The sequence below is a fragment of the Rhinatrema bivittatum genome, chromosome 7, assembly GCF_901001135.1.
Source record: "Rhinatrema bivittatum chromosome 7, aRhiBiv1.1, whole genome shotgun sequence".
In the NCBI taxonomy this organism is placed as follows: Eukaryota; Metazoa; Chordata; class Amphibia; order Gymnophiona; family Rhinatrematidae; genus Rhinatrema; species Rhinatrema bivittatum.
Genome location: NC_042621.1, coordinates 54,277,180 through 54,303,588, shown reverse-complemented (window position 1 = coordinate 54,303,588; position 26,409 = coordinate 54,277,180). Strand labels below are relative to the sequence as shown.

At 46.6% G+C, this 26,409-nt stretch overlaps 1 protein-coding gene across 4 annotated transcripts in view; it reads right to left on the bottom strand.

Annotated features, from left to right (window-relative positions):
• The window catches only part of CEP89 (centrosomal protein 89), a 491,071-nt gene that overhangs the window by 213,895 nt on the left and 250,767 nt on the right, over positions 1 to 26,409 (bottom strand). For all 4 annotated transcript variants that reach the window (XM_029608396.1, XM_029608398.1, XM_029608395.1 and 1 more), the window contains one exon: positions 688 to 855. In XM_029608396.1, the coding sequence (XP_029464256.1) occupies positions 688 to 855 (168 nt within the window). The remainder of the gene's footprint in view (positions 1 to 687; positions 856 to 26,409) is intronic.

The window sequence follows — 26,409 nt, the reverse complement described above, 5'->3', positions numbered from 1 at the left end:
AAGAAAACGTTTTTATTTTACCAAGCTGGTTTTATCTTGCATCCCAACTGATTGTTTTTGGTCATTCAGCCTCCCATGGCACAATATTTGAAATATGATAAGCATCACATATACAGCACAAAGCCCCTAATCTCAGCACACTGAGGAAAATGCATCATAGCCTTACTCTTATTAAATGTATACAAGAATATGGCATTTGAAAAAAAAAAAGTTTTACATGAAGGACAACCAAAGAAAATAACATTGGAAATAAACTGTGCTAGATTTTCCCTTAAATGCACCACTATTTTTTCAGGTATATAAAAAATGAGCTTTGTGATGAGAGGAAATTAAACTGCTGAATTAACAGTTTTCATCATTTCTGTATGTGTCCTTCATCCAATAAACTACAAAAACATCCAATGCTGATAGATACAGTCATTCTAGGATATAATTCAATATCTATTAAAAAAAAATATGTGGCTTTGTAAGCTAAGTGATACTTTACTTATTTCTTACAAAAGCACAGAGATTTGTTCAGGGGACTTATTAACATAACATAGTAACATAGTAATGATGGCAGAAAAGGCCCAAATGGTCCATCCAGTATGCCCAGCAAGTATCTGCTGCGCCATGCAGCTTACCCCATGTTTCTCTTAAGGGGAGCAATTTGCTGCTCCCTGCAATTCAAATAATAATAAAACGAACCTATTTGCTCTTTGTGCCATTTCCAATTCAGCCTCCAGGGTCTTGTTGTCCGCTGTTAGATCATTTTTTTCTAAAAGCAGACTCTTCTTTTGTGCCTGCAAGGATGCTAGCCTCCCCATCAGATCCTCTGCTTCAGCAGATCTTTTGTCTCGCTCTACCTGTAAGTGACTAGAGAAAACAGAAGGTGGCCCATTTATCTATCACAAACCTGCCTCGTTTCAGCCTCAGAATTAAAATTCTTGACATCACACTTGACAATGCATGAATCTTCTGAGTTCTAGTCTGACAGTTTTCCTTATTTACATGATGTAACACTTTGCTTAATCTTGCAAGCCTTTAGATCACACAGACCACATTCAACATACTATTAAAAAAGCTCAGGTGGCAAGTGCTGTGCACTGCCATGTGGAGGGTCCCCAGTTTGATCCTCAAATCAGACCTTCTGCTCCTCAGGTCAGCGGGGGAGGCGGGGTGCTGCAAAGACAGTCTTCACAGCCCCTAGCAGAGGAAGGAGGGGATATAAAATAGGATAAAAAATCTCCAGGTAGTTGCAGCTGAAGGCTCATTGTGCCAGACCAACTGAGCTGGAAGTACAAAGGAACAGGAAGAAATTTCCAGGTCAAAAAAACCAAAACAAAACCCAATCCCCCCCAACAAACGTTCCATTACTCCAAATTCAAGCAGAGACATTAAATTAAAAGAACAAAGAAAAGAAGTAAAGAGAAAAAGAATATTTCATGAATTTGGCTGCATTTTAGGCATCAGAGAATCTATTATATAAAAGTCTATTGGAATGCTAAATCATGAGGCTAGAACTCAGATGTATTCATAAAGGGCTTCTTTCACCCTGATTATTTTTGGCCTCTAGAAGGCAAACAGAACCAAAAATGCAAATAGTAACTGCTATGTAAATCAGACATTTAAGCAATAGACATTGAAAATAAATAGCAAAAACCAAGTGTACTTGCCATAAACAGTGTTTTCCTTAAATCACAGGATGACAGCCATTACATGTGAACTAATAGAGCTTTGAGCTGCTCTACTGAGCATGTGCAGGAAATCCTGCTCGGTTGTGGTTTTGTGAGCCTCTTCAGTCTGTACCAGAGCTAATCCAGCTACATAGTCAACTCTCTAAGGAGGTGGGCAGGAACTCCATGACTAATTTATCCTGATATCTATAGAAAACACCTTTTACAGTAAGCAAACTTGTTTTTTTCTGTCGATAAGCAAGCAGAATTAGCCATTACATGTGGGGAGTCCCAAAGCGAGGCTTGCAGCAGAATATTTACTGAATACACAACCTGGACTCCACCATGGAGAGTAGACTACTGTGAGAAGAGGTTATGCAAAACTCCTTGAGTGGTTGTCAAGACAGTAATGGGACATAAAGGTGTGAACTGAAGACCAAGTTGCAGCTTTGCAGATGTCTTCAAGAGGCATTTCTTACAGATGACCAACAGAAGTGGCTATAGCTCTCACTTGATGAGCTTTGACAGAGTCTTTGATCTGCACACCTGCTACAGTACAGCAGCATTGAATGCATCCTGCTATATCCAGCTGGACTATGTATGCTTGGCGACTGGCACATCTAATCGTATGACACAAACAATTGAGAAGATTTATGATGTGGCAGAGTTCTTGTCTTATAATAAGCTAGGGCTCTTTTTCAGTACAAAGTATGGAGGGTATTTTTCCCTTCATGGGCATGAGGTCTTGGAAAGAAGGTAAGTTTCATGATGGATGGACTGATATGAAAAGCCGAGATGACCTTCGGCAAAAATTTCAGATGACTATAAAGGACCATACTGTTGTGGAAGAACTGTATACAAGGTGAATAGTGGACAAGAGCTTAGAGTTTGCTAATTGTTCTAGCTGATGTAACTGCAACCTTAGAAGTACTTTCAATGTCAAGCTGACTCTAATGGTTCAAAAAGAGGCTTCATGAGTTGAGAAAGGTCAATATTCAAGTGCATTTCAACTGAAGGTTTCTGCATGAGAGGTTTGATATGCCATAGTCCTTTCATGAATTTAGATATTAATGGTTGAGTAGAGATAGGCTTACTATCCACTAGAGCATTGTATGCCACTATGGCACTGAGATGCACTCGCACTGAAGATTTAGCGAAACCTGAATTAGAAAGGTGGTGTAAATACTTCAGCAGGTTCACAAGAGAACGGGATCTCTGTGGGTAGATCAAAATCTGTGATTACCAAGTCCTCAAAATTGAGGTTGGGATGATAAAATTGTTACTTCGTCCTGAGTCAACAGAGTAGGTTCTGTCCCTAAATGTATGGGAGGACTGCTAGAGATATACAAAACATATCTGTCTGGGCCACACTGGAGCTATGAGGATCAGATGACTGCGATCCTGGAGCAATTTAACTGTTTTGGTGATCAGAGATATCCTTGGAAAAGTGTACATGAGACATTCCCCAGTTGAGCAGGAAAGCATCCTGAACTAGCCTAAGACTGCTGGGAAGAACTGAGTAAAAATGATTTAGTTTCATGTTTTGTTCTGAGATAACCAGAACTACTGATGCAGGCCCCATAAGTTGAATAGTGTGTCTTGCTACTGGTTGCTGTAGTGGCCACTCGTGTGGATGAAACACTTTGCTGAAATGATCTGCCAGCGTGTTGAAAATCCTGGGAAAGTAGGTGGCTTGTTAGACAGCTTGGTTCTTCACTGCCCAACCCCAAATTCTTAGCACTTCCCCACAAAGAGGCCAAGACCCTGTGCCTTCCTTGTTAACATAAAACATAGCGACTTTGTTGCCTGTTTGAATCAGGATGTGTCTTTCCTGAAGAAGATGTGCAAATGTCAATAAAGCATACCTTATTGTTCTTTATGAAGTTGATCTAAAACTGACTTTACCTGAAGGACCAAGTTCCTTGGGTTGAGTGAGCCCCCCTCCCCCATCCTTTGGTGGAGGCATGCATTGCCAGCGTTACTTGAAAAGGGAGTACTCAGAGAGGCTCCTTCTGTGAGAGCTGGGGGATGTAACCATCATTGCAACTCTAGTTTCATGTCCTGTGTGACCTGTACCACTGTCAATAGTGGTTGGGTTAGTCGATCCCATTGAGAACGCAGGCCCCACTGAAGGTAGCGGATATAGAGGTGGGTCAGTGGGACTACATGGATGGCTGCTGCCATTTGTCCTTGGACCAATATAAGGCTTTGGCTGTTGAGTACAGAATAGAGAGCAGCTTGTGGATGAATGATCTCATGACATTTGCTCTTTCCAAAAGGAGTAACGCCTCTTTCCTGTTGTGAGTGTATCCACGCCCTAATGAACTGAAGTCTCTGAATGGAGACTAGATTCGATTTCTTGAAATTGATTAGAAAGCTCAAATGTTGCAAAAGAAAAATTGTTTTGTACAGAGAATGTAGAATTTCCTCCCAAGAAGATGCCAAAACTAGCCAGTATAAGAACTGAGGGTTTTGGAAACTTGGTGTTGTGTCCTTCGGTTGCAGACGGCTGCGACCTCTCATGCTCACCTCTTTTCTTGCTAGTTAGTCAATTCTCGGAAGAGTGGTGGCTTCCGCCAGCGAACGCCGACCTCCCTGGCGTCTCCGGGACGGCGTGGGCGATGCCGACCACCATCTTGTTCCTGGAGTCACCTAGTGTGCGCGCGGGCCATCTTTAATACACGTCATGGCGGGAACCTCAGGGGCGTCCCCTCCGCATGACGTCACTGCCTCACTGTATTTAAGCTGACTGGCCCTACACTCAGACGAGTTAGCAAAGAGTTTTCCTCGTTGCTGAATCCGCTTCTACTTGGACTTCCTGTTCCTGTCTCGGTGGGGAACGCTCTGAGTACCCGCTCCTCGGGGCTCTTCCGCGTTCCTAGGCTATCCGTTCCTCGGAGGGCCTTCCTGCCTAGTCCTTCTGGAACCAAGCCTTGTGAGTTCATCTCACTTCATCTCTGCCAAGCCTTGCTGGGATCCTCTCTGTGGTGTACCCCGAGCCTCGGGCCATTACCGCATTCTCACCAGCAGGATTCGCTACACCTATGCTGTGCTGCAGGAGGACTGCTTTTTCTTCTTCAAGTACTTCTGGGCTCCAGGACCTCAGACCTCCTCTATACCATCTGCCTTGTACAGTCATCCTTGGCTTGCCCCGCGCTGCGGGCCACTACCGGATCTGCACACCAGAGATATTTACTACTCTATTGAGAAGACTGTCTGGCGTACCCCGCGCTGCGGACCACTACCTGATTGTCTCATCTGAGGTACCTTCCTGGGTTACCCCTCAGCTAAGAATTGAACTTTGATTGCAGTACCCGTTCCACGGGTTCTGCTCAAGAACTGCAGCTTTACCGCATTCCCTGCTCCACAGGTTATGCTCTCTCTTTCTCCCATAATAAAGTCCATACTTCAGCTGTGTCCTAGCTACTAAGACCATGCTTACCAGCGGTGAGGCCCACAGGTCTCCTCTCTGTGGGCAGTGATACCTCTCACTCCGGCCCAGGGTTCACATCCATACCAAAACATAACACTTGGTCTTGTTGGTATGAGCCTGGAGCCCTCTCAGGGGAACTATGTTGGCTCATGAGGAATTAAGGAAGTGATGGTTTAGTAGCATCCCAGGTATTGTTGGCAGGGCTAGGCCTAATTAGACTCATATTGGCTGTAAGGAAACTCACTCCTGTCATACAGCTGTGCTTAAATAGTAATCTGCAAGGAAACGTCATTGCTGGTACAATGTCTCCCAAGTGTTTGTAGTGAGCTTGGATTCAAATAGTACCAGGAGTGTTAGCTATTCTGGGTCTCTCTCTCTCTCTCCCTCCCTGTGACCGGTTAAGACTGCTGGGTAGTTTTGGGTTTTGTTTTTTTTTACTACTTTGGTATTTTTCCCTCCTGCAGCTGTAAGTCAGGTACCTGTTTGTTTTGCCTTGATTCCCAGCATTAAAGAATCATTGCGAGCATAGATACAGAGCAGTCTTGCTTTTTCCTCTATTAAACACCAAAAGAAGCTCAGGTGATGTTCAAAATGAAAATTACAATTCAAGGGAACAGCAATTAGTACCTGATCACCCCAGAGTATCACATGTGCTGATATCTTAGCTAGAATAGCTATGACTAAGAATTTTTCAGTTTTGATCATCAGTTTTTTCAGCAGATTAAGGGGGGTGGGGGGTCACCATGGGTGCAACAATGGCCCCGAATATCGTTAATCTCTTTATGGAGATCTTTGAAGATACATGGCTACCAAAATGCCCTTACAAAGAACATGTCATTCGCTGAAAGCAGTATATTGCCAACATCCTTCTTTTATGGTCAGGGGACATGCATATTTTACAATGTTTTTTCGTCTGGTTTAATGCCTGCGATATCAATCTGCAGTGTACATCCACTGAATTGTAGCTCAGTGATCTTTTTGGATATTACCATCTCTTATACTTCATCTTATTTTTAAGTTTTCAATATTTGAGAAACCAACCGAATGTAACACGCTGTTGCACTTTACCACTACATTTAAGTCAAAATTTGCATAACGGACAATTTTTGCATTTAAGAAAGCTTTATTCCTCTGTAAAAGAATACAAAGAGAGGGCACGAGAAATGAAATAACTTACTTTTAGCAAGGGGCTTACCCGTTGTGGATTATACAACATGCTACAAAAGAGGTCGATTAAAATCTCAGGATAAATCTAAGGTTTGTGTTCTTCTCCATGCTCCTTTCACCTGGCAAGTACAACGGAGCATTAAGCAATATTGAAATAGTAAAATCAACTTTTGTTTCACAGTGTATGATTTATTTATTTATTTATATTTTTTATATACCAGCATTCATGAACAGGTCACATCATGTCGGTTTACATAGAAAGGGGTGCAATGAACAGTAGAACTAAACTAGTGCAAGGGGGATGCAGTTACAAAAAACTAGGGGTATAATAACTGGGAGAGAGAAAAATAGGAACAGAGGGGAGTAAGAGAACTGTATGGGGATAAAATAAATAACTTAAAGATTATTTACAATAACAAATGGTAACATTGTAACAGGAGTTGGAGGTGGTTATGGTTGTCCGGGAAGGCTTGTTTGAAAAGCCAGGTCTTCAATCTTTTGCGGAAAGTTGGTAGGCAGGGTTCTAGGCGCAGATTTGTGGGGATGGAGTTCCAAAGAGAAGGTCCGGCTGTCGAGAATGCCCGATCTCTTGCCGTTGTGTGTCGGGTGGATTTTGTGTTTGGAACCTGAAGGGATCCTTGGTAGACTTCTCTGATTGGTCTTTGAGAGGTATGAAGGCTGAGCGGATGTTGAAGGTCCAAGGAGGTGTGGTGATGGATTGACTTGTAGATGATGGTAATGGCTTTGTAGACGATTCTGGCATGGATGGGGAGCCAGTGAAGATTTTTTAAGATAGGTGAGATATGGTCTCTTCTTTTGGAGTTTGTGAGGATTCTGGCCGTTGTATTTTGTATCATCTGTAGTGGTTTGGTATATGAAGATGGTAGGCCTAGAAGTATAGCGTTGCAATAATCTAATTTTGCGAAGATTATTGCTTGAAGTATGGTTCTGAAGTCTTGAAAGTGGAATAGAGGCTTAATTCTTTTTAATACTTGGAGTTTATAAAAGTAGTCCTTGGTGGTGCGGTTTATAAAAGCTTTCAGGTTCAAATTATTGTCAATAATGGCTCCTAGGTCTCTGACTTGAGAAGCTAGGGGGATGTTTGATGTGTGAGTGTGGTGATAGTTGTTTTCGGGAGTAATGAGAATTAGTTCAGTTTTGGAGGTATTTAGGATGAGATTTAGGCTGGAGAGGAGGTCATTAATTTTTGATTGGCAAGATTCCCAGTATACGAGTGTTTTGTCTAGTGATTCTTTAAGGGGAATCACTATCTGAACATCGTCTGCATATATAAGGTGTTTGAGCTTGAGATCCGTTAGAAGGTGGCACAGTGGGCGTAAGTATATGTTGAACAAGGTGGGTGATAGGGAGGATCCCTGTGGTACTCCTATGGGGGCATTGAAACGGGAGGATTCCTTATTGTGTATTTTCACTTTGTATCCTCTGTTGTTAAGGAAGGTTTTGAACCAGGCTAGGGCGGTACCTGAAATTCCAATGGATGCGAGTTGTTTTATGAGGCTGGAGTGGTTGACCGTGTCGAAGGCGGCTGAAAGGTCCAACAGGATCAGCAGGAATGAATGGCCTTTGTCAAGGCCCAAGATCAGGTGGTCCGTTAGAGAAACCAGGAGGGATTCTGTGCTGGATGCTTTGCGAAACCCGTATTGTGAGGGGTAGAGGAGTTTGTTGTCTTCGAGGTAGTCTGAAATTTGCGAGTTGACTAGTTTTTCCATTATCTTGGCTAAGAATGGTAGATTGGCGATAGGTCTGTAGTTGTTCAAGTCATTGGGATCTGCTTTTGGCTTCTTTAGAAGTGGTTTAATGGCTGCCATCTTGAGGTCATCTGGGTAGAGGCCTTGTGATAGGGAGCAATTAATGATGTCTGCTAGCTTTTGTGATATGATTTCTGGGATGGCCAGGAGGGATTTGGTGGGAATATGGTCAGCAGGGTGAGAGGAGGGTCTCATTTTGTTCATGATAGATTGGATTTCTTTGGCTGACGTGGGTTCGAATTGATCAAGATGCGAGGCTTTGTTGTTTTCGCTTGGAGAGGAAGTTAAGTTAGTCGAGGAGATGCTGGGTAGCTGCGTTACGAGCTTGCTAATTTTGTCATGGAAATAATGGGCCAGTTCTTCAGCTTTTGATTGAGCTTGAGTCGTAGGGATGACTGGTGTAGTGGGTTTTGTGAGGTTTGAAACAAAGGAGAATAGGGCTTTGGCGTCGAAAATTAGATCATGAATCTTATTTGCATAGTAGTCCTTTTTGGACTTAGCAGTAGCGGTTTTGTATTGGTGGAGAGTCTGTAGGCGCCAAGAGTGCTCGTGGAGGGGGCTTTACGCCATTTACTTTCATTCTTTCTTAATGTGAGTTTCAGTTTTCTTAGCTCGTCAGTAAACCAGGGTTGATTTTTTTGCGAGTTTGTGTTAGATTTTTTTGTTGTAATGGGGCAAAGCTTGTTGGCTATGGTTTCCGTGATTTTGTTCCATGACTGGAGAGCTGTATTTGGGTTGGTGAGATCTAAGTTGGTGAGTTGAGGGGTTAGTTGCGCGCTGAGGTCTTCCGTAGAGCAGGTTTTTCTATATTGGAAGGAGGGTTGAGGTTCGTGAGTCAGGATGGATTTATTTGTGGAGAAATTCGTAGTGATAAGAGAATGATCCGACCAGGGAATCTTCTTGCACTTCGGAGGAGAAGGATGTTTGATGCCTGAGTTGACGAATCAAGCGTATGGCCTGCTTTGTGGGTGGGTTTATTGACTATCTGATTAAATCCTAAGGCGGATAGAGCCATGAGAAGGGATTCACAGCTGCATGAGGGGGTCGGATCGTCAACATGTAAGTTGAAGTCTCCCAGAATGATTGCTGGAGCGTCCAAGTTGATAGTGGTAGTAATTAATTCAATGATCGGGGAGGTGTCTGTTTCCAGTAGCCCTGGAGGGGCGTAAACTAAGAGGATTTGGAGTTGATCTGACGAGAAGAAGCCAATTTCCAGCTTGGGTTCAGATGTAACCGAGTGTTGTCTAAAGCCAAGACCTTTTTTAGTTGCTAGTAGGATGCCCCCCCCCCTCTTTTTTTTTGTCTAGGGAGAGAGAAGATGTTGTAATCCTGTATAGGAAGTTGGTTTATTATTGCAGTGTCTGTGGGTTTTAGCCATGTCTCAGTTATGGCGCATATGTGAGGTTTGGCCTCCAGGAGGTAGTCATTGAGTAATAGGGATTTTTTTGTGAGAGATTGAGCGTTAAAAAGACTGAGGGTGAATAAGGTAAGGCCTAAGAGTTGGGTAATCGGTGCAGTTAAGATAGGCGTCAGGGTTATTAGTGAGCGTTGTCTGGCTTGCCTAATAGGTTTCCCTGTAATAGGGGTAGGGAGTTGAAGGATGTGAATCCCTGTAATGGGGGTAGGGTGTTGAAGGATGGGAAACCAGGCGGCTGTGTGCATTTTCATATGCATAGCGTGTAGGGCGTATGCTGGATGCGTAATTTGATTGAAAGTAAAATTGGGAGGAGGGGGTGTCTGCCTGCTGAAAGGTCCGGCTGGTATAAGAGAAAGGATGGAGCGGTCTATGGTGGAATGGGTCCCAGTGTATTAGTCGGATGGGATGTAGTATTATAGTATTATTCCCAAGGATAATTTGAGATGTCAAAGGAGAAGAGCGAATGTGGCCTGTCCTCAGGGGCTGCACGAAGGGGCGCACAAAGGGGCGGGCCCCTTTGTCGCGCTCCTTCGGCGCGCGACGCCCGGCGTGCGGTGCCTGGAGGCAGTCCTTTAGTTTAAATCCCCTTTGTGGACGCGAGGGGATGACATCATCGATGCGACTCTGGGGGAGGCGGCGTCGGACCGCGGCTGGGAGAGGTGAGTCGAGAGGCGGAAGAGCTGGAGGAAGTCCCGGGGTCGGCACGGGGGCCCTCGGAGGTAAGAGCGAGAGTTTAAAGGCCTTGATCCAGGAGTGACCCAATATAGATGGTTATACTCCTTATGGCAGTTGTGGAGTATGTGCCAGATCATTTTGTGGGAACTCTGTTTTTTCCCCCAAATGCTGCCCTCTCTTTTAAGACAAAAAACTACTTGTGTTTCTGCAGGTGTCATTTATATCATCTGGTGTCCATATAATCTGTTATACATAGGGAAAACTACAAAGACATTGAAGATTAGGATACAAGAACATCTTGGATGTATCCGGTGTTTGAGGATGGAAGTTCCCCTGGTGGTATAATGGTTACAGCACACCACTCTGATTTGAATTTAACTTTTTCAGTGTTGGGGCAGCCTCAGTTTGATCCAGAGGAGGGGGATTGTTCTGCGGGGACTGAACAAAGACATTGACTGGTCAGTATGTTTCTGACCTTGATGTGTCTTGTTGAATTCATAAACTTGAAGGTGTGATTAAAAATAAGGACTGTGAAAATAAGGATACCATGAACTGTGAACTGACACTTGTTTCCCTAAAACAATTACATCTCTGCTGGTATGTTGAGTTACAGCGTTATCTTCTTGAATTGACTTGCGCTTATTTCTTTTTGGGACTTTCATGGTTTGATCCCTTCTTGGGATCCTTGAATAATAACTTTTCCACTAAAAATTAAAAAAAGAATGGGGCACATTTTCAAAGGGTTACGCGCATAACCCCCGAAAAGCTGCCCGCGCGCACGCCGAGCCTATGTTGCATAGGCTCGGAGGCGCGTGCAAGCCCCAGGACACACGTATGTCCCGGGGCTTGCAAAAAGGGGCGGGGCATGGCCTGAGCCTCCAGGCACAGCGGCCATTTGCTGCTGTGCCCGGGATCGCGGGCCGGCCATTGGCCGGCGCGCATAACTTCTTCAAGAAAGGTAAGGGGGTGTTCTAGGTAGGGCTGGGGGGTGGGTTAGGTAGGGGAAGGGAGGGGAAGGTGCGGGGGGGCAGGAGGGAACAGAGGCAGGCTGTGCGATTCGGTACGCGCAAGTTGCACAATTGTGCACCCCCTTGCGTGCGCTGACCCTGGATTTTATAACATGCGCGTGGCTGCGCGCACATGTTATAAAATCGGGCGTAGATTTGTTCGCGAAGGGTTGCGCGAACAAATCTGCGCCCACGCGCAGGTTTTAAAATCTGCCCCAATATGTTTTCAGGAGGAACATTATCACATCAAATTATCTCAAAAGGCACATAGACTGCATCATGTTTTCTTATTTCGGGATGTCTTTTTGTCTGTGGTGGACTTTTTCAAGGGGCCGGGCTTTATCAGCATTTTAAATTCTCATGACACTGAGATTTGAACTCATTGATTGGTAGACATCAACTTTAAAACTTAAATTCCAGTATGCGGGTTTGTGCCTGCCATTTTCAAGATGTGAGATACATATCCAATTTAAAGAAGTTTTAATGTTGTAAATGTTATCTGATCCCTATGAAACAAACATTTTATCATTTTTTCCATTTTACAGACTGCTAAAAAGCCCCTTACGCAGGCATTTATTGTACTAAAACATTGCCATGTTGAGCCATCAGTGAGAAATTAGCAGGATTTTTTTTTTTTTTTTTTTAACAGTAGTTGGCAGAACGTTTGGATCCAGTTACAGTGAAAGAGCAAAATGAAGGTTAATTGATCAACTTTCTTTGATGCATTCGTATGCTCCTTATTTGGCTCTTACCTTTTGAAGAACAAAAAGATGTTTGCTAACTTATATAAATTTAAATGGTTTTAACTGCACAAAAAAATACTAAAAATAAAATATGTGAAAACACACTAAACTGTTGCTGGTGTGATTAAACATGCTGGTAAATGATTAGAATTTGTAGCTAATATGCCAAATTAATGGCAAATAAGCATTTTCATGATACCCACACGTGATATTCTGGGGTGATCAGGTACTATTGCTGTTCACTCTTGTATTGTGATTTTTTTTTTCCTCTGACAGCCAATTGTCCAGGTACAGGAAAAACTGAATTATTTGATGTAGGTGTGCTGCTACTACTGAAAGGCATTTCATTACAATTCTCAGGGCTGCAGATAGGCCAAACGGGAGTACTCTGTACTGACAGTGGGAAGAATCCAGCTGAAAATGAAGGTAGCACCAACGGGTGGGTATGTGAACATATGCATCCTTCAGGTCCAGTGCAAACATCCATTTGTCCTTCTATATGTAAAGGAGAATCGTGCTGAGTGAATTTATTTTGAATTTCCCTCAGACCAGATGTTTGTTCAAATGTCTCAAACCAAAAATGGGCCTCAATCCTCCTGACTTCTTGACGATGAGAAAATACTGGTAGTAGAAGCCCTGTCCCATGTTGGGATACAGGGATTGCCTCTATTGTTCGTTGTTGAAGTGACAGGATTTCCAGACCAACTTGTGGCAGGAGAAATGGATCAGCATACAATGTGGGATGGATGGAAGCTGGGAGAAATGCAACCGATAAGCAGACTGCAAGATTTTGAGGACCCAAAGGTCCTTGTTTACCTGATGTCACATTTGTAAGAAAGGCTGTATTCTTCCTTCCACTGGAAGGGAGTGATGGGGAGTGCTGGAAGAAATAAAAAACTGGGCCAAGGTTTGGGTTGGGCATGCTGCATGGTTTTTGGCTGGCGTCATTCATACTGTCACGGTCTGGTAGGAAGTGGTGAAAGACGGTATTGTTGAATAAAATGGTATGGTTGTCTGTGGAAACAAGACTATTTGTAGATGTCTGAGCTTCTTGTGGCAGAAGGCTGTTCAGAAGCCATTGACAGAGACCACACTGCTACATTCTGATCTTTAATTTGAGCAATTGTTTCTCTGAGCTTCTCACCAAATAGTTGTTGCCCAAGCAAGGTATGTTAGTCAATTTCTTGTGGACATCTTCATAAATGCTGCTAGCTCAGTTATGCCATATGTTGAGCCCCAATTGAGGCTGATGATACGTGAAGTGGAATCAAACAACTCATACACAGATCTGAGTAGGTGTCGGGTTCCTTCCTCCACATCCAAAATGGCTGAGGGTAATGAGTACAAGCCTCCATAGTTTGTTGTAAGGGCTAAAGTTTCTGGATACATTTGTGAATGTATTACACCATATAAAAATGGTGGATAATAAGGCTAGCAGAAAGTATGGAATTCTGAAAGATATTCTTGCCGAAGTTATCAAGTAGTCAATGATCCTTACCTGGCAGCGAATTTGAGTGAATTCTGGTATTTTTGTTTTTGGGGTTTGTTTTTTTTTCAAAGCAGACTACTAAGATTAGGGACCTTCGTTTTCGGTTTTTATTTTACTGAGAATTTATATGTTGGAACAAAAGAAATAAGTGGAAAAAAGACTTTTCCATTCATTTTTATCCTGTGTGTTATACTTTTATTGTTATAATTTTTTAATTCCCATGCAAAATAAAATAAAAATTGAAAATGAAGGTTCCTAACTATGACAGATTGGTGTGGAGGTTGGGTGACACCGAAACTTGAAGACTTTTGAACTCTGTATTTAAGGTCAAGTTTTCCTGCTTTAGGAATGCCCGATACAAGAGTTTCCTACATTCTCTTTAGAATATATATATATTTTTTTTATTTATATGCATTTCAAATATATTTCAAGAAATCTCTTGAATAGCAAACTTAGGAGACAAATGAAAATATACAATCAAGAGAAAAAAAAAAAGGAATCCCAAAAAGTAATATAGAAACCAAGCCCTCTGTGCAGGATCCAATCCCAAAACCTCAGGTAATCTCTTATAACCATAGCGGAAATAAACTAGCAATCGCGAGGAGCTTATACAATATGAATGAGGACAATACTAGAACCTTGCGCTCTATTTAAGCATTAGGAGAAGAGCTTACAACAGATGGAGATTTATCACTCATGAAAGAGGAGAGTAGTGAAGGCAAGAAAAATATATATGAGGCATTCTGGTATTTTAAAACATTTGCAAGGGAACAAGAAATAAAAGGGGACCCAGCTCTAATACCCTAGATCTTAATAGCAGAAATTGCCTCCTCTTTCTTTGGGCCTGTCTAGCCAAGTCCGTGAAGACACAAACTTTCAAATCCAAGAACGAAAAAAAATCTTAAGAATCCATCCTCTATTGGACTCCAAAAGAAAGGAAACAATAAGTGTTGTAGGGTTGACTAATTCCTTCTGAGTAGTTTCCAGCATAGTAGTAAGGGCCAGGTGAGGAGAATCAATAGTAGTAAGAACCTGATTTCCCTTTTGATCGACAGTACCTTTTTTAAACAGTGGAATATAAAACTTGAAACAAGAGGGAAGGTTTGCTCTGGAATCTTAAGTACCTCAATCTGATATCTCTTCCACATATCTTTTGGAGAAATTTACGAATCTTTTGGAAAATTAACAATACAGATGTTTTCCAATTGTTCCATTTTATTATTTATCAAATTATTTCCCATTAACATAAAATGTTGGATTTCTTTTAAATTACCAACATCCTTTTTAAAAGTCTAACAAGAATTTTTATTAATGGAAACCCCATTCTCAACCCATTTCAAATGGTTATCTAAAGTCCCCAAAGAAATAACTAAGGGTTTTATCTGGTTAGTTATGTTAATATTTAGAGTTTGAACTGCATCCCAGATAACATCAAGAGTAATCAAGGCAGGCTTCACCAGCTCAGTCATCTGTAAAGTAGGTAGTTCCAAAACTTCTCCCTCATGTTGCAAAGAAGCAGCGCTTCCAGTAATGCCCCCGGCAGCGCCAAGAATATAGAAAGACTCTGAGGTAGTTCCCGCAAGACTCATAAGCTCGATACGGGTTCCAGCGTCCTTGTCATGTCCTTGCGACACTGATCCCCAGAACAAGTTCAACGATCTTACCTCGGCAGGGTTGGCCAGGGCTATCCGTTCCTCTGGGGATAAAGATACTGATAGTTCTGGGAGAGTAGCAAGTTCATCTTCCTCCTGGACATTCTCCAGAGAATCAAATCCTTGAGCTAAAGGGCCTTTCGCTTCCTACCAGAGTGCGGCATCTTACAGGAAATTTGAGTGCCTGGTGGAAACAACCTCAAACGTGTCTTTCTAGGTCAGCCATCTTGGATCCCCATCTCTCATTTATTTATTTAAAAAATATTTAATTTAATTATATAGATTTTTAAATACTGCTTTTCACACTTTTTTTTTTCAGCACTTCAGAAAGCTGTAGGTATTTCCCTATCCCTAGAAGAGGCAGTAAATATCGCATGCGATATTTTATGATAATAGCCTGTTCATCGCAAAGTGCGATAACTTTTTCGCACTTTGCGGTAAGTACCACAATTGTTGCAAATCCTATCTACAACCACTGGGGTGGGGGGGGGGAGAGAGAGAGCGAGCCTAGCTATAAGGCCCTTATAGTAGTTAGGTATGTATACCTTTATATGAGGCCCACCTAGTTACTTGAGGTGAGGTTTAAGTAGTAGTGTAGGGGTTAGGGGCCACTTTGACATTCATAGTGAGACGTACGTACAGAACAGTACACTCTTGTGAAGATTTGATGTCCTTCAGAGTGAGGAGACTCACCCAAAGATGAGATTTGTACAATGTTCTCTCAATCTAGCTTGATGTTACCCAGGTAGAGAGTCCATCAAGCAATTTGATAAATGACCCCCTAAGTTTGTAGCTGAGGCAATGGAGGATAAAGTGACTTACCCAATATCACAAGGAGCGACAGTAGGACTTGAACCCTGGTCTCCTGGTTCATAGCCCGCTGCTCTAACCACCAAGCTACTCTTCCTCTAGAATATTGAGGATGATGTTAACTGGAAGGGCAGCTGGCTTTGATGGGTGCCTAGAATTTGAAGCAGACCAAGCACTGTTCCCACCTTTTCCACAAACAGAGTAGATGAGGTCTTCCGGGGGAGGTGTAATCAGGAGGGCCCAGAAGTGAGTCAGATGGAATACCTGTAGAGTCTTCATCTGAACCTACTGGCAAAGGTTCACTTAACCAGGACTCTAATAATGAAGAGGGTGAACCAGAAGGCTTTTCTGGTTATTCCTGAGGAGATATATCCTGGACAATCACCTCAAACAGATTGGACTCCGCTGCTAAAGAGCAGTAGAATATCCGTGCTTTAGCAAGTGAGCCCTCTCAAGGGCCATACCATAAGACAAAATCAAGATGGATCTTCATTAAGAACAGGTCCCTGCCACAACAGATTCCTGTGCGCCGGAAACTGGAGGGGGAAGTCTACCAGGAGCCTTCACAAATCCACATACCATGGTTTCCTCGGCCAATCTGGTGCCACCAGAAGCACGATCCATCTGTGACCCTCGACCCTGTGAACCATTCTGCCCAACATGGGCCACAGGGAAAGGTATATAGTAGCTTGTTCTCCAGCTATTCCTGCACAAGAGCATTGATACCCAAGGTCTTTAGATCTCTCTTGCGACTGAAGAATTGAGGAACCTTTGCACTGCAAGAAGTTGCTAGCAGGTCTAGAAATGGAAGGCCCCAGCCATCCACTATCAGCTGAAATGCCTCGTCTGACAATACCCATTTTCCTGTCCAGACTCTCCCTGCAGAGAAAGCCTGTTCTCACATTGTCTTTTTCTGCAATGTGCGAGGCCGAGATCTCCTGAAGATGCACTTCCGCCCATTCTATAAGTTGGTCTATCTTCTGCGACACTTGCTAGATCTTGGTTCCTCCCTGCCGATTGATGTAAGCCACTGTCATTGCATTATCTGACATTATCCGGACCACTCAACCCCAAAACCTTCCACTGAACTGCAAGCACGCCAGCCAGACCACCAGGCTTCCAACCGATTGATGTTCCAGTGAGATTCTTCAGCACTCCAGCGCCCTTGCGCTGTCAATTCCTGAGAGTGAGTTCCCCAACCCTGGAGGCTCGCATCTATCATGAGTACTAACCAGTCCGGTAATTTTAGGGCTCTCCCTTTCTTAGATGATCCACTTGTAACCACCACTGTAGTTGAGAGCAGACCTGAGACTTTGGGTTCCAATGAGACAGCAGGGAGCACTGGAGAGGACGCATATGTGCCCTCACCCATGGCACCACTTCCAGGGCTGTCGTCATCAAACAGAGTACCTGCAGATAGGACCAGACTGTCAGGTGAACAGTGTTCATCAACAGATGCACCTGCGCCATTAACTACTTAATACGAACCTTCGGCAGGAAAACCCTGCCCTGCTTCATGTCGAACCAAACACTGAGATACTCTAGCGACTGAGAAGGCTGAAGCCTTATCTTGGCCAGGTTCACCACCCAGCTGAGCTCCTGCAACAGGGAAATCACCTTGCGGGACACTAGGCAGCTCTCTTCCAGAGACTTGGCCCAAATCAGCCAGTCATTCAAATATGGGTGTACCAGGGTCCCATCCTTTCTCAACTCTGCCGCCACCACCACCACACTTTGGAAAAGGTTCTGGGTGCGGAGGCCAGACCAAAAGCCAGCACCTGAAATTGATAATGGCATCCCAGAACCGCAAATTGCAGAAAACATTGGTGCTCTAGTCAGATGGGAATATGCAGGTACACCTTAGACAGGTCCAAGGAGGTCAGAAATTCCCCCGACTGCATGGCCATTATCACTGAGCGCAATGTTTCCATGTGAAAATGAGGCACCTGCAAATGACTGTGGACCCCTTTGAGGTCCAGGATGGGACGAAAGGAGCCCTCCTTCTTGGGCACAATGAAATAAATGGAATGTCAACCCGTATTTTCTTGAGACGTGGGCACTGGCACCACAGCCCTCAGGGTGAGGAGCCTTGACAATGCACACTCCACTGCCTGCTTCTTCTGCAGGGACTGGCAGGGAGATACCATGAACACGTCCCGAGGAACACTGAGAAACTCCAGCGCATATCCCTCTCGTATCATCTCCAGGACCCACTGGTCTGATGGGATTTTGATCCACCTCTGATAAAAGAGAGAGATGCTCCTCTACTGATTCATCAACCTGGCTTTGCACCTTTCTCCGCATTTACCAACCAAGCAGACAACTAAGGTCCTTACATAAAATTCTATTAGAAATTCCATCAATAAGGCTGGCACGTTTAAGATATCACCAGATGATGTACCTTTTCAATTGTAGGCCCCACACTCTGGAACTCGATTCCAGAGTATCTAAGACAAATAACCTCCCCAAAGAATTCAAACGCAGTCTAAAGACCTACTTGTTCTCAATTGCATTTGGTTCCCCCTCAGTAAACCTTAACAGGCTACCTCATAGTGCGTCTCTTTACTTAAACTCCCCCCGCTTCCTTTTCCCTATAGACAATGTTTAAGACCTTTTTTTTAATATGTGCTCCATTTGTACTATATTTATTGTTTTAATATTTATTAATGGTATTTTCTTGTAAACCTTTGACGAACTTTTATGTTGTAAAAGTGGTATATAAACCTTTTAAAATAAATAAATAAATAACTATTTCCTGTTCTTAGGGGTGGGTTGGCAAACCTTCTTTGGGAGGCTCAGGCGGTTCCACTACCTGAGCCCCAACTGGGACGAAAGCCCTTAGACCTACTGAAAAGGTTGTGCCCACTGAAAGGTCACTCCTCTGTAGGGATGAAAACGCTTTGATCCCCTGGCATTACCTCTCATGCCAAAGGAGTGTGGCATCTGCTTATCATCCTGCAACTTAGGAACCGGGGATTTGCCCCACTTACTGGCCAGTTTCTCCAATTTACTCCCAAACAAGAGCAAGCCTTTAAAGGGTAATTTCAAAAGGTTAGCCTTGGAGGTCATATCGGCGGACCAATTTTTCAGCCATAACTGACGCCTGGCAGCTATTACCAAATCCATTCCTCTGGCTGAGGTGTGGACCAAATTGCAGCCCGCATCTGCCAAAAAGGCAGCTGCTGGCTCCATAAGTGTCCTGGAATTCACTCCAGATTCATCGACCTTCTGAGAAAGAAGTAAACAAGAGCAAGCCACCAGGGAACAACAAGAAGCTATCTCAAGGGCATGGCCACTGCTTCAAATGCTTGCTTAAGGATGGCCTCAATCCTTCTATCGTGCATATTCTTCAAGGCTATTCCTCCCTCCACGGGGATAGTTGTCTGCTTGGAGATGGCACAGACAAGCGCGTCCACTTTTGGAAAACGCAAATGCTCTCTCACCACTGGATCCAGGAGGCACAGACTTTCCAAAACCCGACCCCCTTTGAAATTAGCCTCCAGGGTGCCCCATTCAGGATCAATCAATTCTTGATCTGAAACCCTGCTTGTAATGTTTTCCAGGATGCGGAGTATGGTTCTTGCTGGCATTTGCATCACTCCTCTGCCTTAGGCACCTCTGCTACAAATTCAGGTTCTATGTCTCAGTTTTTTTCTATGGTTTTCTCTTTGTAGAACACAACTCTTTTCCCACCTAGACCCCTTTGTGAATCAGCTGCCTCACAGGTAAAAGGGAGAGGGATGGTGCTTTCAGCATTGTGTGGATTCCTGCTTTGTCCTGCTCGGACATCCTATAGCTTGGGAATCATATGTGAGGATTACCATCCTGCTTGTCCTCGGAGAAAGCAGAGTTGCTTACCTGTAACAGGTGTTCTCAGAGGACAGCAGGATGCTAGTTCTCACAAAACCCACCTGCCTCTCCTGGGAGTTGGTTTCTCCATATATGAGCTATATCGTGGACTAAGGGACTCTGCCTGAGGATAGGGTGATAACTGTGCCTTAGGATGACCTAAGGAGAGCACTACGACCTGATGGGCTCTTGGATTCTGTGAGGATCTAGTCAGAAGCAGTGACATCCCTTCTCCGGGAAAAGGAGAGACAGCGACACCCACTGTAGGGGTGGACAACCAGGCGTCCCATGTGGACCCATAAGGGTCGCCCTGGAAACCCAATAGTATCTCCCCTTCCTGAAGGGACAGGGAAGCAACTGGAATCAGGTCCTCCTGATCCCGAAAAACCTTCCAACTCAGTGTTGGGTTACAATCACTAATCGCTGAGGCTCAGAAGGGACCAAGTCTGCCACTTGCGGACACCCTCAAATGGGGTAGGTCACCATGGTAATCAATGGTGCAACCCCAGCAAAAACGGTCCATTGCTACTGTCCCCCAGTCCTGACCTACAAGGAGATGCTTCAAAAGAATAGAGGCTCCTGTTCTGCGATAAATCTGCAAGGGATGGAGCCCCAGGGGCTTCCCCACAAAGGAGATTTCTAACACAGGAGGTGTCGAAAGACATAGTCCTCATCTGAGGCAGGGGAAGACTCCTGACAATACACTCCTGGTATCTACTCCCATAGAGTTAAACCAGGAACGCAGTGTTAGGTCAGTCCTGTGTCTGCAACACACAAGTTGTTGTGCTCACCATGAGGGAAACACACACACACACCCAAATAGTAGATACAGCTGGAAGAATAGTGCCCTCCACTGTAAAAGCACACTGACCAGTACCCACAGGTATCCCATCCAGGGGCGGATTCCGGGTAAAGATCGGCCCGGGGATTTTCTGCCCAGGCTGGCCCAGGGGATACCCCGTGGTCTGCCGAGCACGGCTCTGTTGCAGCCGCGCTCGGCAGACCACGTGACCAGAGCGACCAGCCCTGATCCCATCCTACAGATGGCGGCACACCTATGAACCCACTCGCCGTGCTTGTGGGTAGAATCCCACAGCACAGCAAGGACTGAGCACCACCTGTTAGAGTCAATGGCTATGCATTGCCAAAAGGCAATAACAGAGTGTGCAATGGCACCTTCCTCGCCAGTGCTTCCTAGCACCTTATGGTGCAGAACAGATGAGGCTGGTACCTTGATACGATGATGGCAGAACCCTGGCATGGCTGTGTACTGCACCGAGAGAGAATATGCCGCCTGCCTGTGCCTGAGGTGCTTGGAGTAGATGATCTCTGCCGTAGCTGACCGCATATGCTATGCTCCACTGTCGCACCTACTCCTAATGGAGTGAATAGTAACAGTGTGACGATGGCATCCTCAGTAACACTGGGGCTCTGATTTTGGCATGGTGGTGGGTGGTGTTCTGTGGCGCCACCCCCATGGTACCCCCAGTACCTGATAACGCTCCAAGAGGCTGAACACAGCCTGTGAAATTGCATCGGGAAGGGCTCTCCGCAGTTTCCCTCATGGAATGGCAGCAACAAAGTCCATGGTGACAGATAGTGCCCATGGTGCTCTGCGGTAGTGTCCTGAGGCATTCAATTGCATCCAATGGTTCTCACTGTGGTGATGGTGCTCGTGGGGTCCATAGCGCTCTCGTGCTCACCAACAATGGAGCTCATCAATGGCACCAAAAGATGCTGCACCCAAGGTTTTGATGGTGCTTGACCGTGTCTTGACCAGTCTGATGGTATACAGCACCATCCCTGGCACCCTAGGCACCCGTGGACTTCGACAGTTCGTTGCACTGATAGAGACCCCAGTGCTCAAAGGCATCAATGGACCTATGGTTCTGAGGATGCCAGGGTGCCTGGGGGCAGAGGCTTTGCAGCCCCAACACGGCCCTGACATGCCTCATTGGTGCCCAAAGGAACCGGTAACTGTGGGTGCCATTGATAGTTCCCCTTGGCTCACCTATATGTCTGAGGGCATTGATGCTTTAAGCTTGATGGCATCCCTCGCCAGCAGCTATGTCCAACGATAGCCTTGACAGCAACCCTAGTGCTCATTAGCACTGATGCTTCCCAATGGCTCAGGGCCCCCCCCCCCGAGATCATCGGCATCTATGGTGCCCAATAGTTATAGGCTAGTGATAGGACAGCATGATGCCCCTTGGTAACAGTCTGGACACCGCAAAGGAGCCTCGAGGGCGCCAGACCACTGTGCCAGGGTGCCTTGGGTACATGGTGACCCCGGTGTTCATCCCCTGAGGGGAGGTTGATTGCCTCAAGGGCAACCAGGGCGCTCAATGGCGATCCCAGTGCCTTATCAATGCTGCTCAATATTGTCGAGAGCAGCAATGATTGGCATCACTGGCCAACATGCCCGATGGCCTACATGGTGGCCTCACACCTCAATGGCATCAAGGGTGTCAATGGTATTGAGGTAGCTCCACACCATGTCGGCATCAAGGGTGGCCAGGGTATTGGGCCACACACCTTGATGGCATCGAGGGCGTCGATGGCATTAAGGGCGGCTCTGATGGCATCAAAGGGGACCACAGCGTTCAATAGCAGGTCTGGTCCCCGACACTAGAGATCAGTGCTGCTATTCCGCCACTTCGAGGCCCAAGGTGTTCGATGATGCTAAGGCACTTGCCATTCCTCCGGTTCATCGAGACTCTATGGTGCCCGCACACGCCTATGGCACAGAAGGCCCAGTCAGCAAGCTTGAAGAATGCATGGCGCCTGCTGGCGCCCATGTGGCTCTTATGGCATCGAGGGCACCCCAGCACCTCAACAAGGCTGACCATGGCATTCAATGGCAGTCCTGGTCCCTGACCCATTCCTGACATTGACGTGTAAAATCATCGGTGCACTGGTCACAGATGTGCATGGGCTACCAATACTGGGCATGTCACCAAATGTGCAGCAGCAAGCTGCTTGCCCAGGCTCCTGCTCACCCTCTCTCACAAGGAGACTGCACTGCCATCACAAGCAAGCAGGAGGGGAGGCTACGTTTTCCAGAGTTCCTGTCCATGGAGATTAGTTCCTTTGAATGTGGGGAGGATGAGTTCCCACCCACCCCAGGAATGGTGTAGTCCTCTAACTCATCATTATCCGAACCTCCATCGATGCCGATCACAGTGAAATGACATGGAACTCCTGCCCGGATAAAACTTAAGCGAATCCCCAGGCTCAGCGGCCTACATGGATCACCCAGGGACTGCATTATGTCAGTCTAGCCAGCAAATGTTATTCCAATTAACAGCAAGATGGCATTAGATGGCGTTAGATGATCGAGGGGTTAAAGGGGCACTTAGAGAAGATAAGGCCATCGCAGAAAGATTAAATGATTTCTTTGCTTCGGTGTTTACTGAAGAGGATGTTGGGGAGGTACCCGTAATGGAGAAGGTTTTCATGGGTAATGATTCAGATGGACTGAATCAAATCACGGTGAACCTAGAAGATGTGGTAGGCCTGATTGACAAACTGAAGAGTAGTAAATCACCTGGACCGGATGGTATACACCCCCGTCCAGCAGAAGGAGTCAGAACAGACTTCGAGGGACATCACCAGTATAAGCCAGTGCTCCCTCTGCTGGAGCTCAGTATCCCGTATAGCAAAGCCCAAAGGACCCGAAAGGGATTGAATCAAGTTACTCAACATACCTGAAAAGACAGGCACTAAACTGCAATAACAATGAACCGCCGACGAGCGGTAAGAACCCAACTTGTAGAGAGCTGTGCAAAACAGAAACAAGGCACAAACAGCAGGTAATAGAAGATATCGACAGGCATCAGAACCGAGCAGAAGCAGAAAGATCCCAGAGTGGTGGGCGTCTGGACTGATCCTCGGTACTACAGGAACGAAAATTAGCAGGTAAGGAATAATTTTCTTTTCCCTGTACGTACTAGGATCAGTCCAGACGGTGGGATGTACCAAAGCTTCCCTAAACCGGGTGGGCCCCTGAAAGCCCTGCTCGGAGAACCTGGGCACCAAAATGTCCCATGGAGGACGACGCCAGGTGCAGTCGATAATGTCGTGAAAAGGTATGCAGCGACTTCCACGTTGCTGCTCGGCAGATCTCCTGGGAGGAGACGGAGCGAGATTCCGCCCAGGACGCCGCCTGTGAGCGGGTGGAATGAGCGATAACCCCGCTAGGCGGAAGACGGCCAGCTCCAATGTAGGAGACCGAGATAGCTTCTTTAAGCCAACGTGCAATCGTCATCTTCGAGGCCTGACACCCCTTCCTCGGACCGGACCAGAGAACGAAGAGATGATCTGAGAGCCGGAAATCATTGGTCACCTCCAGATAGTGATGCAAGGTGCGCTTGACATCCAAGAGACGAAGAGACCTAGGCTCGCTGGGTCCAAAGGACAGAAGTTCTACCGTCTGACTCAAGTGAAAAGACGAGACAACCTTTGGAAGGAAGGAAGGAACGGTGCGCAGGGAGACCCCGGAATCCGTGAACCTGAGATAAGGCTCCCTGCAGGACAACGCTTTTAGTTCCGAGACACGACGCGTGGAGCAGATGACCACAAGGAAGACCGCCTTTAGAGTCAGATCCTTGAGGGTCGCTCCACGTATCGGCTCAAAGGGTGCGCCCCTGACAAGGCTCGAAGCACCAGGTTGAGGCTCCAGGAGGGACAAGGATCCCGGACAGGAGGGCGCACATGTTTGACCCCCTTGAGGAAACGGGCAACGTCCGGTTGCAGGAGAAGAGAGCCATCCGCTCGTACAAAAGAACTCAGGGCCGACACTTGGACTCGTAGGGAATTATAGGCGAGTCCCTTATCCAGACCATCTTGAAGGAACTGCAGAATCGACGGGACAGACGCCTCCGTGGGTCGGATCCCCCTGGAAGAGCACCAGACGTCGAAAGTTCTCCAAACTCGCACATAAGCAACAGAAGTAGAAGACTTCCGGGCCCGCAGCATTGTAGAAACTACCGCCTCAGGGTAGCCCCTGCGTCGAAGGTGGCGCCGTTCAAAAGCCATGCCGCAAGACAGAAGAGTTCGGCCTGGTCGAAATATACTGGACCCTGGCGCAGGAGCCGAGGAAGATGACCGAGCCGAAGCGGGCCGTCCACCGCCAGCTGGAGAAGGTCCGCAAACCAGGGCCTGCGCGGCCACTCCGGAGCGACGAGTACCACAGGCCCTTGATGCTGTTCTATCCTGCGGAGCGTTTTGCCCACCAAGGGCCACGGAGGAAAGACGTAGAGCAGCCGATGAGTCGGCCAAGGGAGGGCTAGGGCATCCACCCCCTCCGCGCCTCGTTCCCTCCGGCGACTGAAAAACTGAGGTGCCTTGGCGTTGGCGGCCGTGGCCATCAGATCGAAATGCGGCGCGCCCCACCGCTGAACCACCAGCCGCATCGCCTCGGCGGAGAGCTCCCATTCGCCGGGATCCAGTTGTTGACGACTGAGAAAGTCCACCTGGATATTGTCCACTCCGGCGATGTGAGAAGCTGCGATCCTGACTAGATGCCTTTCCGCCCACTCCATTAGGGGGGTCGACTCTAGGGAGACATGTTTGCTTCTCGTGCCTCCCTGTCGATTGATATAGGCCACCGTGGTGGCGTTGTCGGAGAGGATTCGTACTTCTCTGTTCCGCACCAGGGGAAGGAACCGCTGTAGTGCCAGCCGCACCGCCCTGGTCTCCAGACGGTTGATCGGCCAGGTCACCTCTGTCGGGGACCACGTCCCCTGCGTTGCGCTTCTGTCGCAGACGGCACCCCAGTCCACGAGGCTGGCATCGGTGGTGACCACCACCCAATTGGGAACATCGAGGGAAACCCCCTGAGCCAGATTCGTCGGCACCAGCCACCAGTCCAGACTGTCCCTGGCGACAGAGGGGAGAGGAAGGATCACCTGATAATCCTGGGACACCGGTTTCCACCTGGAGAGGAGGGACGCCTGCAGAGGGCGCAGGTGCGCAAAAGCCCAGGGCACCATATCGATGGTGGACGCCATCACTCCTAGCAACTGAAGATAATTCCAGGAAGTGGGCTCCTGCAAAGCTGAAAAACGACAGACATGCTCCCGCAACGACTGAGCCTTGTCCGGACGCAAGAACACCTTGCCCTGTAGCGTGTCGAAGCTGGCACCCAGGAAGTCCAGGCGCTGAGAAGGAACCAAAGAACTCTTGGCGAAGTTCACGACCCATCCCAGGGATTGCAGGACCTGGATCACCCTGGCCACCGACTCCTGTCCGTGGGCAAAGGACTTCGATCGAATCAGCCAATCGTCCAGATAGGGATGGACCAGTATCCCGTCCCTGCGGAGAGCCGCGGCGACGACAACCATGATCTTGGTGAAGGTGCGAGGCGCTGTCGCTAGACCGAACGGGAGAGCTGTGAACTGAAAGTGCTGACCCAGAACCTTGAAGCGGAGAAAACGACGATGCGCCGGCAGGATGGGAATGTGCAAATAGGCCTCCGTCAGATCCAAGGACGCCAGAAATTCCCCTCGATGAACCGCTGCAATCACCAAGCGCAGCGTCTCCATGCGGAACCTGCTGACTCGAAGAGACTTGTTGACTTCCTTGAGATTGAGAATGGGCCGGAAGGAACCGTCCTTCTTTGGCACGACGAAGTAGATAGAATAGTGACCCGAGCCCACATCGCCGAAGGGGACGGGGGCAATGGCTCCTATGCCCTGTAGTCGATCCAGAGTCTGCTGTATTGCCGCCCGCTTGAGGTCCGA